The sequence below is a fragment of the Ambystoma mexicanum genome, chromosome 3q (assembly GCF_040938575.1).
Source record: "Ambystoma mexicanum isolate Mex_15411 chromosome 3q, UKY_AmexF1_1, whole genome shotgun sequence".
NCBI lineage: Eukaryota > Metazoa > Chordata > Amphibia > Caudata > Ambystomatidae > Ambystoma > Ambystoma mexicanum.
This window is the reverse complement of record NC_090926.1, coordinates 879,703,354-879,720,039: the sequence shown is the minus strand read 5'-3', so window position 1 is coordinate 879,720,039 and position 16,686 is coordinate 879,703,354. Positions and strand designations below refer to the sequence as shown.

General features: G+C 45.6%; 1 protein-coding gene across 2 annotated transcripts in view; it reads right to left on the bottom strand.

Moving 5' to 3' along the window:
* TEX2 (testis expressed 2) overlaps nucleotides 1–16,686 on the bottom strand; it is a 1,181,730-nt gene that overhangs the window by 276,729 nt on the left and 888,315 nt on the right. For both annotated transcript variants that reach the window (XM_069654999.1, XM_069655000.1), the window contains exon 9: nucleotides 14,480–14,593. In XM_069654999.1, coding sequence (XP_069511100.1) covers nucleotides 14,480–14,593 — 114 coding nt within the window. The remainder of the gene's footprint in view (nucleotides 1–14,479; nucleotides 14,594–16,686) is intronic.

Here is a 16,686-nt window from a genome sequence, read left to right as displayed (position 1 = left end):
CGTTGATCGGATGTAAAGACGGTGGAGCTTGAGGCTCAATTTAACCAAAAAATTAGAAATTCTCTTTGAAAAAGCGTGAAAACGCAGCAAAAGCTCGAGAGCTATAGCACGAGGACTCCCAACACTTAAACGTGCGGTAAAAATCTGAGGATGGCTGCTGGAGGCGGGGCTTAGGGAGAGGGCAGTGATTGGCTGTGGGCATTATGACCCAGAGATCAGTGATTGGTTACTACTAGGAAAGACAGATGATCAGAAACGAAACTGATACTGATTTTTTTCTGTACCGAGGATTCCCAGCCTGACGACGGGGAATATTCATGAGCATGTGAATCCATGCCAGACCCCATGGTGGAGAAGCACTGCTACTGCCCACGTTTTCTACGGGAAGCTTGCACTTCCTGCAGCACCTGTATATTTGAATGAGACGTTTGCACTGCTAGGATATAAAACAAGTGCTTTGTAGCACTTGTTTTGTGTTTACGCGCTTCATAAATAAACAATACCAATACCTGCTGTATTGGCTCTGTGTTTCAGGTAAATTTACTGTGCTTCTGTCAGTGCTAGGCCGGCTTTGGGTGTGTGTTTGTTGGAAGTATGCACTGTTATTGCCACTGCTAGAACTATAGTGTGAACAGGAAACATATTGCTGCTGCCCATGTTGACTTTGTAGTGTGTGTGATGTGGCAGAGCTATTTGCTAAGGCGGTTGTATTCTGCGGTTCCCCTGTGCCTCGCTGCAGTCTGTTAACCAGGGGTCAAGTCCTAAAAATTAAAGTGGGGGGACTGATCAGCAAATGGGAGGCGACGTCCCCACAAATGAGCATATGGGGGTGAAAACTGGCTTTGCATAAGCATACAAATTGAACAGTCCACCCTCTGCAAAAAGTGGGTGGACTCCGCCCCCCCCCCCCCCCCCCGCGTGTATCCTCGACTTCAGCCCTGCTGTTCACTCTGACTATTATGCGGAAAGAGGAGCCTTTCGTATATAGACTCCATTCAGACACAGAGCGTCCGCTGAGCCATTTGCTGATGCGTTTTTCTTGTGCTGTCTGTGCTGTGACGGCTACACGCCACCCCCGCCTCCCGGAAGACTTTCCACTCCTCCTCACGGTGTAAAACGGTACATCTGTTTCTCTTTAACCCGTGACTTTATCTATTGGATGGGCTGAGCAACTATATAGCTCTTAATACGGCGGAGACTGCAGGGTTCTTTTTCCCTTTGAGCCATGTATATTGAGTCATCCGACGCAGAGGCTTTTGGTTTTAATTTGGATTACTGCATATTTGTACTCTCTTCACAACTCAACCAAAAAAAGACTAAGACACATGGCCCTCCGCATTGGTCTCAGAAGCCAAATCCAAACGCACACCTCGGATATAAGCCAATTTACGGGCGCGCCATTAAGTCCCCTGCACGCAGCTGGTGACTCCTTCCCTCCGTTTGGCGCCCTGCAGGGAGTTGCAATGAGGCAGAGATTGTTGCAGTTCTCAGACACAATCTAGGAGACACAAATACAAACATGCCATTAAAAAAATCTACGTGGTGATGATGATGTGAATCCACAGTTTAAGGGGAGGGGCAAGCAGAGTACAAAAACGAACGCTGCTGCTTTGAAAGCAGCCAGCCACTGACAAAATAGCAACCTTGGATCGAACTCAGGTGAACGTGCTAAATGACTTAAGTAGGTTGTTCATACAAACGTCTGTGAGACCTCAGAGTGTAATCCAACTAACTTGCGATGCTTCCAGAGTCGGGTCTCCCAGTGAATTTACGAATTATATCTTAAGAAAATCGCAGAGAGCGCCGATTTCCTCATTTGACTAACCCAGTTCAATCAAGTGAAAGCGCAATTTATCACACTCTCAAGCCGATGACTTTCTGAAACTGACTTCTCCCAGCCTTTCAGCCCTCAATATGGTTTTAAGTTCATTTGTAAAACGATATAATACATCGGAAGAGGTGAAGGCTGATACCAAATGTTATCTTCCATACACATCAAGGTTGAAGACCTAGAGGCATGAGTAGGTCACATAGCATCTCGTAGCACGGCTCCAACGTGTGCATGAAACTGGTGGAAACAAACTGACATCAGTAGCCATGATTTCATCATGAAAGAGGAATCCGTGATCGAAGTGGCCTCTTTACCTAAACCAATCCCCCCACCTGGGAAATTGGCCCAGGTGGATGGGATGGTTTTGCAAAATGCTACACACAATAAATGCACACAACAAACAGCAGGATTAGTTCATACGCAAGCAGCTGGAGTCTCTGACACAATGAGTGGCAGAGGGAAAAAAATAAAATAAAAATAATTGCTAAAACGACGTAACACATTATCTCTCAAATGGCTGCGCAATCTTTCCATAGCTGAATCACTAAAAATACCTCAGAAGCAGATTAAAGGTCCACAGTGCTTACTGACCCGGTGCCGGAAGAAAGTGGCACGGAATTCCAATCTTCAACTTCTATAGGCCACCTTATCCCTGCCACGTTCGAGTTGCCTTCTTTGAACAAGTTTCCCTTTATATCTGGTGGCAGCTCCAACTGCTCCACCTGTATTAAAAGCTGCCAGGCCTCTGTCCATTCAATGGTGTCCACTCATTGTACATCCTACTATTGTGACATCTGAAAAAGTGGACGTCGGAATGCAGACTATGGCTAAAACAGTATCTTTTGAACAGCTTACTGTACCGAATGTCAGCCAGTGCCAAGCATCCATTCCAACGTCCACTGTTGAACAACCTGTTGGGGCTGGGTAATCTGTGGATGTTGTTTCTGCCCCTGTAATTTTGGCAGGCACCTATACATGCAAGATCCAACAATAGACTGTTAGGGAGAATTCTCTGTTTAGGCTGGATTTCCCTACCTAGTGAGTCCCCCAGCAGCTTTGCTGGATTTCTGGGGTTTCTTTTTTTCTCCTGCCAAGAGTGAGACTCTTTTTTTACCCTCACTCTTGGACATGTTGAAGTGTGTTTTCTTGGTTAAACCTTGTGTTGAATGGGCTATGGGGTCTTTTTCTCCATAGGGCCTCATGTATTTTTGTGATGTGGGTTACACAGCACCCTCTGTGCCGTGACCCAGGGGTGTCCTAGGGACTCCCCAACATAGACTCCATACCCTGGGACTGACTACTGTCTCCCAGGGCATGTAAAGTCACCAAAGACTTTGCTACTCTTGAATCCTGAACAGAACCAGTACAAACCATCATATTGTGGACGTACTGGCTGGGGCAATTCGATTGCCCCAGGGTCTGTTAGTCGAGGGGGCACGTCTCCGTCCCCCCTGATCGAGTTTTGGCTGGTGGCAGTGGAAACTACTTTTTATATTCGACCGCGAATATTTCCCTATGGGATTTCCCATTGTTTTAGGCTAACACATTTAATTATTTATTTACGGTAGCCTTAAACATACCGCCGGTTTATATATTTATTATTATAACTCCGGTTGGGACTTTTTGCCAAAACTTGATTCTAAAATGGCGTTGGCGTTCGCCTCTGTAACTCTGACCCAAAGTGGAGCCCTTTGTTCCACTTTTGGCGGGCTTCTCCACAGAAGCCCTCCAAAGTGGTGCCACTCTGTCTGGGGTACTTAGGAGGGGTGGAGGGGGGTTTAGGCACCCTGGACTGAGTTACCTAGGTAACTCAAGTCGCACTCCGTCCTGATTGGCCCAAGTGGTGAGCCGGCCGGCTCACCACTTAGCATGTTTGAGTGACAGCTAGGCTGGGTGAATGGGGGTTTGCTGCATAAAAGCAGGGCTTTGGGGACTGGAACTTCAGAAGTCGCCACAGGACCAAGAATCCGACGAGGGAAGAGCCGAGCCGACCTGCTTCGACGACACCACCCGGTGGAGCCCTGCCGAACCGTCTCACCACTTTTCCCGACGACCGAGGAGAACTCTTAACGGAGTGGCTCCTTCCCTTGACTGGTGGGGACAACCAGTTTTCGCCTTCTTTTCGCTTCTCGAGGTATCTCGTGGCCGCCTTGCCAGTGCCAAGCACCCCGGCAACCGGAACCCCACCACTTTTACCCCAACCACGAAAGTCGGTACAACCCTTTAACCGGAGGACTCCGCGGCTGGTTTCTTCCCGGGCAGTGCAACGACCCTCTTCTTCTACTCTTCAGCGAGAACTTCTTCTTCCCTGACCGACGTCGAGCCTTGCTGCCACTGCCTGGAACAACTGCCACCGCTGGAGGACCCTTTTCGCTTAAGGTACCGTGTTCCGCCTGGCTTCCCTTGCCACCGACTGTACGGGGTAGATTTAGCCCCCGGCTTTCGAACCTGGGAGTGCCTGGAACACCCTGGCTAAACTTTCTAAGCCACTCTAACCTCTTTCTAACTCTTTGCAAGACTTGGATCCCTAATAACAGTGTGATCTTGGGCACATTTTCGCTCCGGCTACTCTAAGAGTGGGCCCTGCCTAGTGACTTTTGCTCACCTGTGACTTTGTGCTTCTTTGAGCCTATTGCAAGTGTTCTGGACCTTAGAGTGGTGTGTTTAACCCATTTCTGTTTCTTTTTTATCCCTTCCTTGAACCTACTAGAGTGTCATCTAACGTTAAGCACTCACCTCTGTTTTAATTATGTGGTGTTAACTTAGAGTTGGCTAGATAGGAGTAAGGGTTGAAACTGCTTTCATTATAACTGTGTTTTTACTATACTTTGCTAGAGTGTTTTCAACTTGTGTTCTTGAAAATAAATAACTATATACTTTTGAAACCAAGTTCTGGTCAGTGTTTGCTTGTGCTATTGTGTCTGAGTACATATTGTGTATACTTTGCATACTGCCTAACTCTTCTTGAGGGAAGTCTGACTGCTCAGCCACAGCTACCAGGTAAATCTGGGTGGTGCGGACTGCTACCAAGTGGGTTTACTGCTATACCTGTAGTCTTAAATCTTTTGCAGTGTTCCCCAAGGGAACTGCACAGGTTTCTGCCTAACATAGACATATTAACCTTTTTTCTGCCCCAGACATCAGTTTTGCTGAATGAACCCATAATACAAACTTAAGGTGTCTACTTGATAAGCTATATGGCCTGAAAGGGTTGCGCCCCGACGTTTGTCCAACTTTTATGACTCCAATACAACCCGGCATAACCCCCTTTGCTACCACTAACAAAAATTACACCTCTGAAGGGGACCATTGTAACAGGTTGAACTCAAAAACTGCAAAGCTGGCGAGAGACTATTCTTAGAATACTCTTAACCAAGTGCAAAGTGAAGTATGTACCACCAATTTTGCAGCTCCCAACTCCACTTGTCTAATGCCAAGTAGGTCTAGATCCATGTTGAAAGACCATTACAGCAGAAATATGCTTCCACATGAAGATAACAACGTAGTGGGGATTTCTAGCCTACTAGGGGATAGATTTCCTATATGTTTAAACCGCACTAATATCTTGGTAATATTAGCAGAAATTACTGTATTAACTGCTCTCTCCTCAGCTAATACCGAGAGAGTAGATTTCCCAAAAAAACATAATACTCCACAAGCGATGTTCTATCTCCACTCTAAACTGGTGAGTGATCTGATTTTGTCAGAATGAATCCTCTTAAACACCATGGGTTTCTCGGTCTCTCGTTCGGCGGAGGGCCGGAAAACTTTTCAGATGCCGTGGTTAAAGGACAACTCAAAAACCACTAATCCAAAAGGCTCTCAATATAATTGGAATGGAGTAAGTCACTAAGAAAGAACACCAGAATTTAGACCGCAGAGATCAGAGAGGCCTGACAACTTAGGCCGAGACCATGATGAATCTGAGCCTTTAATTATTGGACTGGATAAGGGAGAATTGAAATGACTCTCCTGGAATTCTAGAGGACATGCACATCTACTGACAAACAATGAAACCATAGATATCTTGAGAGGTTGTAATTGCCTAATGCTTCAGGAAACCTGGATGACATCCACTTCTTCCCTGGATGGTTACCGAGTTTTCTCTCAACCTGCAAAACCCAGTTGTGGGGGTAGACCCTCTGCTGGCCTTATTGCCCTACAAAATGATCTTTACGTAATTAGCCACCCAACTGAGAACCTCCCCTATGGACTGCTACCTGTGGAGATCTCAACACCAATAGACAATTTTCATGCCCAGCAGATTAATGTATACTGGCACAAAGGGGTGGGTAAGTTGGAGGAATTCTTACACATTACTGTCGAGCTAGTTTCCAAATTGAAAGCCAGACAGGCTCTAGTTATGTCCTTATGGCTGGTGATCTGAATGCCAAATGAGTACGGATGCCCTTAGAAGATATTATGTGGGAGAATTACTCTGATTAACCAACCTCTGATCGAAAATCTCGAGCTGGTCGGCAGTGGAACTGTGCTATGGCCTCTTTGAATTTACAACGAATGAATGGTCAGATTGGGGGGCCTGAGGGTGACGGACACACTTGGTCTCGAGGCGATAGTGTATCTACACTAGATTATATCTTTGTTGACCAGCAGATGTTTGAGAAATTACATGGAGTGACCAATGCATTTTAAGGGCCAACTTCAGTTTACCTTTTAAAATCTTTGAGAATGAACTAGTAGGTCCTACCAATCTGAAGGTAACTCCGAGGGGAAATGCTGTCCGTTGGTCTTCACCAAACAGAGGCAACGACCAACGAGTTCAGCCACATGATGTCCCACGTGACCCTCGAGTGGAAAATAGAAGTTTTCAATGTTGACCATTTTGATTCCACAATTGAAGATTTGATGAAGGCCGCTACAAGTAATCCTAGGTTGATCTACCAGATAACAACTAAGCTCTGTCCGGTTACAGGGAGATGCAGAAATCATGATGCAAGTCCTATCTAATGCACAGGACTTACCGGCCATTACCTCCCAGCTAAATGCGGTTGCTGAGCCAGCTTGGGTGACGTTCTTCTCTGACCTATATGAGTCTGGTAAAGCCAAGCCCTTAACTATCAACAATATATCAGATAAGGAGACGCATCAAGAAATATACATTAAGATCGAAGCCAAGATGGTGCTCGACCTGATAACCCTATGCAAATCATCAAGAGTTGCAAGTCCTAATGGTCTTACTAATAATACGCTAAAAAAGACCCAAACAATTGGGCAAATGCCTTGGCTATCCTCTTTGAAAGTGGCGTTGATACTTAACTTTTCCCTAAATCATAGCAAACGGCACACCTTGTCCCTATCGTTAAGAAAGGCGCAAGATCTGTACCAAAGAACTACAGACCCATCTCATTGTTAGATGTTGATAGCACGATATGTGCATCTAAACTACTTCACCACCTTCAATTATGGGCCTCTACATCCAATAGACTATCTAGATTCCAGTCAGGTTTCCGCAAGGCCTATTCGACAAACCTAAATGGTCTTGTTTTGAGATGCATGCAGGAATCAACCTGGTCTACCCCTGATGACTGTACCTATGTTGCTTCGGTCGACCCGTCATCCGCTTTTGATCATGTTCACCGGTCTAGACTATGGAGAAAATTGGCAGGTTGGAGCATTCCAAATGGCCTGCTGAAACTTATAATGGGGCTCCATGAAAATTCAAGCATTCAGGTTAGGCTAAATAGAGGGGGGGGGGCATTTCTCATAGTATCCCCACTATGACTTGTTCTTATACAGGGTTGCATTCTAGCTGCCTGTGTATTTAACCTATACGTATCAGACGTAAATGATTATTTGAGTTCAGGCGTACTAGTGTTCCCCTAAAGTAGTTGTTTTGAAGGTGTCTTGGCTAGCTTACACTGATGATTTCTTGCTTTTTGAGAAATCCTGCGTGGGCTTAAAAAGACTACTAGCTGCATTCTCATCTTTCGTGAGTGATAATGGTCTAATTATCAACCCAAAGAAAACTAAAATTCTAGCCCTCTCAAGAAGCAAGAAAGGGAGGGCCCAGTTTTGGTCATGGGAGAACACTAATTACATCTGCGTCTAGCATGACATATCTAGGCTTCCCCATATTAGCTTCACCAGCTACTGCAACGTCAGACAAACTCTCCACCAAAAATCTGCACTTCTGCTAACCCAACTTCTTATGATAAATCGAAAATTCAGACTCTTTTCCATCATTTGTGCATTAAAATGTTCTTAAGGAAAACGTATTTACGGACAAGAACTATATTTTCATACAGTACCTAAATGGTTGGACTTGACAGAGGCTAAGATTTGGAGGAGAGTTCTGGGTGTAATGAATGCAGTTCCCCTGGTTGCAATACGATTTGAGCTTGGTCTCATCTCCATCAGAGCATGCGTAGAGTGGGGGCTTCTATCGTTATATAGGAAATTATTACTTCCGGTTATTGGCTATTTATAGGATGACCTCAATGAGTGCATGAACCAAAATCCTTGAGGGAAAACCATAAATTATATCAGTCATTACTGTATGTCGAGTGAAACTATCTTGCAAAATTTAAACCTGAACACTGCGGTTTTGATTGAAAATCCTACAAATGTAAGAAAACTGCCTATATGATAATGACTGGATTGACCCAACAGAGAAACTCCACAGTCACTCATCATCATGTCATCTTAGCCATAAACACAAAAACGGGGATCATTACCACCTTATCTAGTTTGATTCCATGATAAAGTGCACAGAGCGATATTCCTTAAATTCAGCTTGAATATTCTGTCATCTAACGAAATCCTCTTGCAGAGAGGTCTGATCTAAGCTACAGATTCAGAATGTAGATTTTGCAAGAACAAAGATTATAGAAACAACTTGACCTTTGATCTTGTACTGTCCAGCAATTAGTGAAATAAAGACGAGATATCTAGGTAAAATGTTTTCCTCATGTCACTGGTGTTCCGAAGAACACATCTGGCGTAGATTCCTATATGGTGAAAACACTTCTGATACTATAGCTGTATGGGGTTTGGCCTTGAACTTGAAATTGGTGGTATAACATCAATCGGAAATCTATAGATCCTCACTATTGCTTCTACCCTATTTAAATCCCCTTAGGTGTTTGAATGTTTTAATCCATCTTCAAATGCTTCCGTTACTTAGTTCAGTTACTCTTTAAAGATTGAACTGTTTTAAAAATGTTTTGAAAATGGTATGCCATCATTGTGTGATTTATGTTGATTTTAGAATGAATTCTATGCTATGATGAATTGTAAAATGTCTTTCTTTCTTTGTCGACTCATAAAGGTTTTTTAAACCATAACAATAACAAAAAAGGTGTCTGATGTTGCCCCAACATCACATGACGGGAGGAGATGCCCTCCCCACTGGTGCGAGGAAGGGGAGGAGGAAAAACAAAATCTGTATGCGCGCTGGACACGGTGACTGACAAGGGTGACTTACTTCGAACGTCATCTCTCCAGATGGAAATCGTCGGCTCACGCCCTTAAGGAGCCATTCCAAAAAGAAGAATAAATGGGGCAGTGCACGTAGAGAACATACATGAGTATTGGTGTGGTTTGTTCATGGCCACAAAACAAGGCTTTTGATCCCCGCCTGCGTCGGAGGAAATGGGGGGAAGGACTTCACATGTAGGACGACACAGGCGAGGGACTTCACAGTGGGTGCTAAACGTTAAAGGTATTTGTACCGCGTACCGTCACTAACGGAGTTGGTCCCCAGGTGCTCTGGCAGATCTGCAAATGAGAAGGTGGGATGGGTTAGTAAGGTGAAAAGGGAGTAGGATAGTGAAAGGAGTGGTGTTCTGTTGGCAGCTTCAACTCGGTGTACACTGGGTGTCATGCGGGGAGGGGACACCGACACGATACAGGCCATTAGAAGTAGGGAGACTGACTTGCCCACTCTCAGTGAATTCCGGACACATGGGATAGCTAGACTTCCCAAGTTACATTCACACCCACTTCATGGTCTCAGGTTACCTTTGGTGCGAGAGAGGCGTAAACAGTCCTTATTACGGGGCAGGGGCGTTGGTCGTCCTCATTGGGTCCTCCATTTTCATTGACAACTTCCTTGGAGGTTGCGTATGGGCTGATCGCATTACTTCCTGGTTACGGGACGCTTTGCCGATCACGTGGTTTGTTATCCGATCACGTGACCAGGGCTGCGTATAAAGCCGGCTATTTCAAACCACTTGTTGCTTCACAGCTGTTCTCCTGCAACACTGTCCAGCGTGTCGTTTCAAGATCAAGTCTCACGGATTTCTGACCTCGGCTCTCGGACCACGGATTGCAACTTCTTACTCCTTTGCTTTGTCTACACGAACTGCTATATCTCTGACCTTTGGAAAACGGATCACGGACTGCCTCTGCCTCATCCCTGGTTTTGTCGAACTGTTCACGATCACCTGTTACTGACCTTTGGATTGTTTTGGGACTTGCCTCCACTTTGTCCCTTCAGTACTACTACGTTTTACCAAGAACTACGCACCTTCCACGAACCCTGCAGGTGTTGACGGTCGGCACTTCCATCTTGTGCCAGACTGCAGGAAGTGATTGCACGCCCTTTGCACCACAACCCTCGATCCCGAGTCATTCCCTGTTGGGTTTAGGTAAGCCTCTCTGGTATCGTACGTTAATTACTAAGTGAAGTACTGTGATTGTTTGTGCTAACACTTACCTTCCCTCCAATAGCCTTGGGGTCTTCGGCGGCGCCTGGTTCCTGTGATACAACACCAACACCTGTGGCTTCAAGGCTCGCACAGTGAATTTACTTGTATTTCGCTGTGGGAAGCTTGGAGACAGAGGCCCTAATACTCTTCACGACGCAGCAAGTCTGACACTGGGTGCTGAGCTTTGGTGCGAGTATCGGATCAGTGTCAGTCCTCATGTGCTGTTGGTGTGGCTTATGTGTTGTTGCGGTGTTGTGAAGTGCGTGCGGGTTGTTGTGCTAGAGATGGTTGTGTGAGTTTTTTGATTGAGATAAATAAGCAGAAATGTTTAGCTATTTTTGGTTAGTGGGTTACATGATATTTAACATGCTAACATTCACAATTCTGTCTAAGTGTGGAATCATTCACAATCCCATCAAGAAGCGACTCCGGCTAAAGTTCAGGATTCTACCGAAGTGTAGGACATGCCAACATTCCCAAATCCATTTAAGTGTTGCACCAGGTAATTTTCATGATTCCATACAAGCGTGGCAGTATGCTGACATTGACAATTACATCCAGGTGTGGCACTTGCCAGCCGCCACAATTCCATCCATGTGTGGCACACGCCAACATTCACAATCCCATCCAGATGTGACGCAGGCCAACGTTCACAGTTCTATCTAAGTGGGAGAGGAGCTAACATTTGAATTCCGTCTGAGTGCGGCACATGCCAACATTCATAAACCTATCAAGGTGCGACGTAGGCTAAAGTTCAAAATTCCATTCAAGTTTAGTCATTTGCTAACACTCACAGTTTCATCTAAGTGTGCTATATGGTAACATTCATAGACCTATCTAGATGCGACATATGCCAAAGTGTCCGGGAGGCGGGATAAGGCCAGAGCTTGAGTCCGGATATGGCAGGCAGGAAAGCCGCGCTCCACGTGTTCTTTAAACACAATTTAGGTCCAAAATGGGGTGCTGGGTGCCAGGCCTGCAGGGGGACGCACCTTGGCCAGGGGAATTGTGGAATGAGGCATCTTGCGGAAGAGACTCTACGCCATAGGCCTGTTGTTGTGGGTTTCGAAAGGCCAATCAGGGGGCCAGGACTGTCCGGAAGGCGGGATAAGGTTGAGTCCGGCTGTGGCGAGCAGGAAAGCCGCGCTCCACCTGTTCTATAAACTCAACTTAGGTCCAAAATGGGGTGCTAGGTGCTGGGTGCCGGGGCCTGCAGGGGGACTCACCTTGGCATGGGTAATTGTGGCATGAGGGATCTTGCGGAGGAGACTCCGTGACATAGGCCTGGTGTTGTGGGTTTCCGAAAGCACCAATCAGGGGGCCAGGACCGTCTGGGAGGCGGGATAAGGCCAGAGACTGAATCCGGCTGTGGCGCGTATGAAAGCCGCGCTCCACATGTTCTTTAAACACTATTTAGGTCCAAAATGCTTACTAGCCAACATGACCCATTCCAATCTGTAGGTGCTCATCCAGTCCTGGTTTTTTCTCTTCATTCTGGGACTTCTAGTCTGAGTTTTATAACGGGAAAAGTGGAACTACAAGTCCAAGAATGCAAAGAAAAAAACCAGGACTGGAAAAGCACATACAGATTGGAATGGGTCATGTTGGCAAGTATGAAAATGGGGTGCTGGGAGCCGGGCCTACAGGGGGAGTCACCTTGGCCAGGGGAATTGTGGAATGAGGGATCTTGCAGAGGAGACTCCGTGACGTAGGCCTGGTGTTGTGTGTTTCGGAAGCGCCAATCAGGGTGCCAGGACTGCCTGAGAGGCGGGATAAGGTTGAGCCCGGCTGTGGCGCGCAGGATGCCGTGCTCCACGTGTTCTTTAAACACAATTGAGGTCCAAAATGGGGTGCTGGGTGCAGGGGCCTGCAGGGGGGCTCACCTTGGCCAGGGGAATTGTTTAATGTGTCCGAGAAGTTTGCAGTGCTGCCCCTCCTGTACTTTACATTTTCTGTGCAAGCGATCTTTGAAAAGCATAACCGTCAGGGAAAAGCTTGTTTGAGTGTGTGGAAATTATTTGCCCTACTGCTGCGGCCCTGTGCACGAGCAAACTCTGCACTGTTGAGCATTTGCTGCACACGTTCTGTCACGCAGGGCATGGCGACGTTGATGCTCAGGAGGTGGCTGTTCTAGGGGAAGCTCGCACCGCAGCAGCTTATATGATTTCATAGAGGGCGCTGCTGTGCTTCCACGTCACCCACTGGGAGAGGGAGAGGGAAAGGAACAAGGGAGGCGAATGTCCACAAAGAATGCTCCATGGAGGAGAGGCCGGCTCGATGGGGTGGGGCGGCTGTGTCTAAAATCGATTCCTGCAAGAACAACCCAGACGTATTCAATGTTCTGAAAGATAATGGACTCCTGGCTGCAATTTCATTGCGATGAGCTCTGCCAAATGGCAGCACTATAACAGATCATAACAGGAAACGTCCTCTCCTTGGTTACAAAATGCAACAGCCCCCCTCGTGTCTTCCTCGTGATCTCGTTTACTGCCAAGGCCATATCTGTTGCCACTTGCTGGCAGATCTACTTGAATACAGTAAGGTGAATTAATGTATTGAAATTAAAACGTCACTTGCCAAGAAGTACTGTAGGGAGGTTACTGGTGGCCAGCGCAGCCCCACTGGCAGGTTCTTTAAAAACCTTTACAAAGTCCTAAACCTGCTGGCAATCAGGAGGGAGATGGAAACTGTGTGTGCGTATTGCACAACATAGACTTAATACATCTTCAGTAATTGGGGTATTTATATAAACATATAGAGAGAAGAGTGGTCCTGAGGTCAGTCATTATTGAAGCGTCCTTCATTTCAGAGGGTAGGAAGGTGCCAGTGTTGGAGAGCCAGGAGGCCCTCCCCACCCTCCTGAGGAGGGTGATGGAGAGGAAGTGAGAGGCTGCGCAAGGTGAACAGACATCAACTGCTTTTCATTTGCATTTGTATTTATTTTTATTTATATAGCGCCTAACTCCAAGGCGCTTTACAGTTTAACAACAAGAATACACAAAACATAGAACAGTAGAAGCAAACAATATACATGAATTAGACCAAAAAACAGTATGTAGAACAATTTGCATGTGAGAAGGAGGAGAAGGGGGGTGTGTGCTTAAGGAAGGGTGAGGGAGAGAGATTAGGGAGTTAATTACACAGTAGGAAGAGAGATTATAGGGAGGAAGGGGGAGAGTGGATAGAGCTGAGATGGGGGTAATAGAGGGAGAGAGAGATAGACAGACTCCAGTGGCCAATCCTAGCAGCTAGGAACATTACGTACGTTTATAATCTAATGAAGACGAGCAGAGCTCAGCTCGTCCAGTGACCGAGGAGTAAACCCTAGTATCAGGATATGAACAATTAATATGTTTGACTTTTCTTTTTTTTTTTTTTAACCTAAAACGATTTTAAATTTAAATCATTTCAATTTTTTGAGTTGTTTTAAAAGCTCGACTGGTTAGGCTCGGCCATGCAAAAAGAAAGATACTTAAAGCAGGCCAGGAGCCAGCACGATCGTGGTAAAGCCCTTTATAATGTATATGCTTTAGGCGATGCGAGTATTGATGCTGACTCGGGCAAAGTCACAGTCTCCTCCCACCCCCATCCATGGAACTAGGCTGGATGCCCGAAGGGTCGTTCTGGCGCCCACTTGGCCTGTCCTGATGGTGGAGCTCTAGGCAGCAGTCTAGGGGTGCCTTTCATAGAGCCAATCTTGGTGGGAGCAAACTAGAACCCAAGTCCTTCTACCAATGGATGCTCTAGCGACCACAGGAATTTGTAATTAGGTACCTTGGCAGGGGACAAAAGATATAGATTGACAATTAAAAAAAGATTGAAAACTAATTCCTAATGCATTCATTCCAAGATGACAAAACTTAAACAAAACACTTAAGAGGCCTTATAATAATGCGGAAGAACGAGAAATACGGGATTACCATTTCAGTAAAGTGCATACACATCTGCCCTTATAATAACAGCTGCAGCTCGACCTTACCCTTCGGCCCCCACAACCTCCCCAGTTACTTCAGGCGGGTCGTCTTCCTCTGAAGAGCCGGCGCTAGAGGACTCCTCGTCACTGTCCGCAAGGCAAAACGCTCGAGGCCTGGCTCTGAAACACAGAACAAGGTTTGTGATTTAAAATGGAGTCCAGCCAGGAGGTCCACAGAGCACCTGGGAGACACCTTGTGCATTGAAAAGGAAACAAACGCATCTACAGAGAACCAGCTGACCCATGGAAACCCAGGACACATCAACGCTGCCCTGCAGGCATCAGTCCACATATTATGGGGGAGGGGCCCCAAACATGCTGCATCCAAAAGTCACCACACAAAGGGTGGGTCAAACATAGGCTTTCATTTGATTGCTCGTCTTATTGTTCTCGTTAAACTCTCCTGGAATTCATTTAACAGGAACTCTTAAAGAAACATTTTCAATCTTATAATACAAGTCCTGCAGTAGAAAGACGAATGTTGCGCATCTCCCTTAAAATATAATTTGCAGGAAGGATGAATGGGGATTACTGATGCCAAAGGTGGACCTGGTAACGAGTGCCAGTCATTCCTTCTGTATTAGTAATTACTTTCAGATGCAGGTGTTACTTATAAAGCACCTATTCTTATTTAAAGGAAGACCGTTTCAAGTACAATACTTATCCTAGTATTTATTCTGGAAGCATGAGGGCCTGAATGCACATTTTTAGAAACCTGTAATTCGGGATCTGTCAACATAGGGTGTGTGGCCCGTTCCTCTTGTGCATCACACTGGCATGCAATGGGGGTGACCCGTGCCATGGTTGTCTTCCCAGATTCTACTCCACCCCTCCCCGCTACTAAAAGATATTTAAACGATATTAACATACAATTTATGTTTTTAAAAACAGTGGCCCTTCCAATGAAGCCCACCCTTTACTTCTACAAAAGCACACTTTTCATAAAACCCTACTCTTTGTTGAACCTAAAGAGACAATGGACCTGTGCTTTGCAATGTTTGAAATGGACGACTCCTTAGATATGCAATAACATGCTTTTTACCAGGTATCCAGTATCCAGTCATTCCATTGAATGACAATCTAACACCAAACCTTCGAATTTTTTCCATCGAAATACCATTCCATAGAACGGCCATTTTGTTGAATAAAATTCGATGGATCCATCGAAATGTAATGTTATGATTAGGGGTTAGATTAGGGTTAGGGTTGGGGCCAGGGTTAGATTAAGGGTTACATTAGGGTTGGGGGTTAGGGTTAGTGTGGGGGTTGCGGGGTTTTGGGGGGCACCCCCCCCCCAATATAAAGAAATACTTTAAAAGTTACAAGGAGCTGGCCAGTGCTGAAAATTCAGCACTGGACAGCGCCATGTAACTTTTAAAGTTACAGAAAAAGCATGAAAATGCTACTCTTTACATATAGAAGTGCATTTCCATTGAAACCAGTCCATGTATATTGTCGATGGACTGGTTTCAATGGAATTGCACTTTTACATGTAAAATATTGATTGTCGATGCTTTGGTATGCGATGGTTTGTATTCGATTGTTTTGCATGTCGACCTTTTTTTTCCGACATAATCACTATAAACCGCTTTACCACAACAGGACTGCAAACAAACATCCACAATATGAAATGTTACACAATCCTCAACAATGCGTGCACTGTGGATGCTCTACATTCCAGGCTTTGTTTTTTGTAATCTTGTCCAATTTTAGGACACACAGATCTGTGAAAGGACACCGTGGCTGGATGTTGACCAAATCAAGCCCGTTCCTACATTTGTAAAGATTGAGATCACAGCAGAGCACATACGTTGAATTGTATAAAATATCACAGTTTATGGGAAACATGCAGTAACACTGGATTTGCTTTCTCTTTTCCCTTATATGTGAGCATGTTCTCGTGTGTTCTTCCCACCACAGTGGCTGATCTACAGCAGATGGGGCGACGAGAAATGCACACAACTCATTCTTGTGGGTGTGCCCAATAGCTGCAATTCTCCTACTGGCACAGGCTTCTATGCACTGCCCAATCCCTTGCTCACATGACATGTTAAACATAATGCGTGTAGCAAAGTGCACTAAACCACTCTGGCAGGCTGCATACTGCAGATCCTTGATAAGGTTATGTTTACAACTAAACCCAAGTGGATTTAAGGAGCATGACCCCATGAAACCCATTAACGTTCAACATACACCACGTGGCTTGGCTCTTG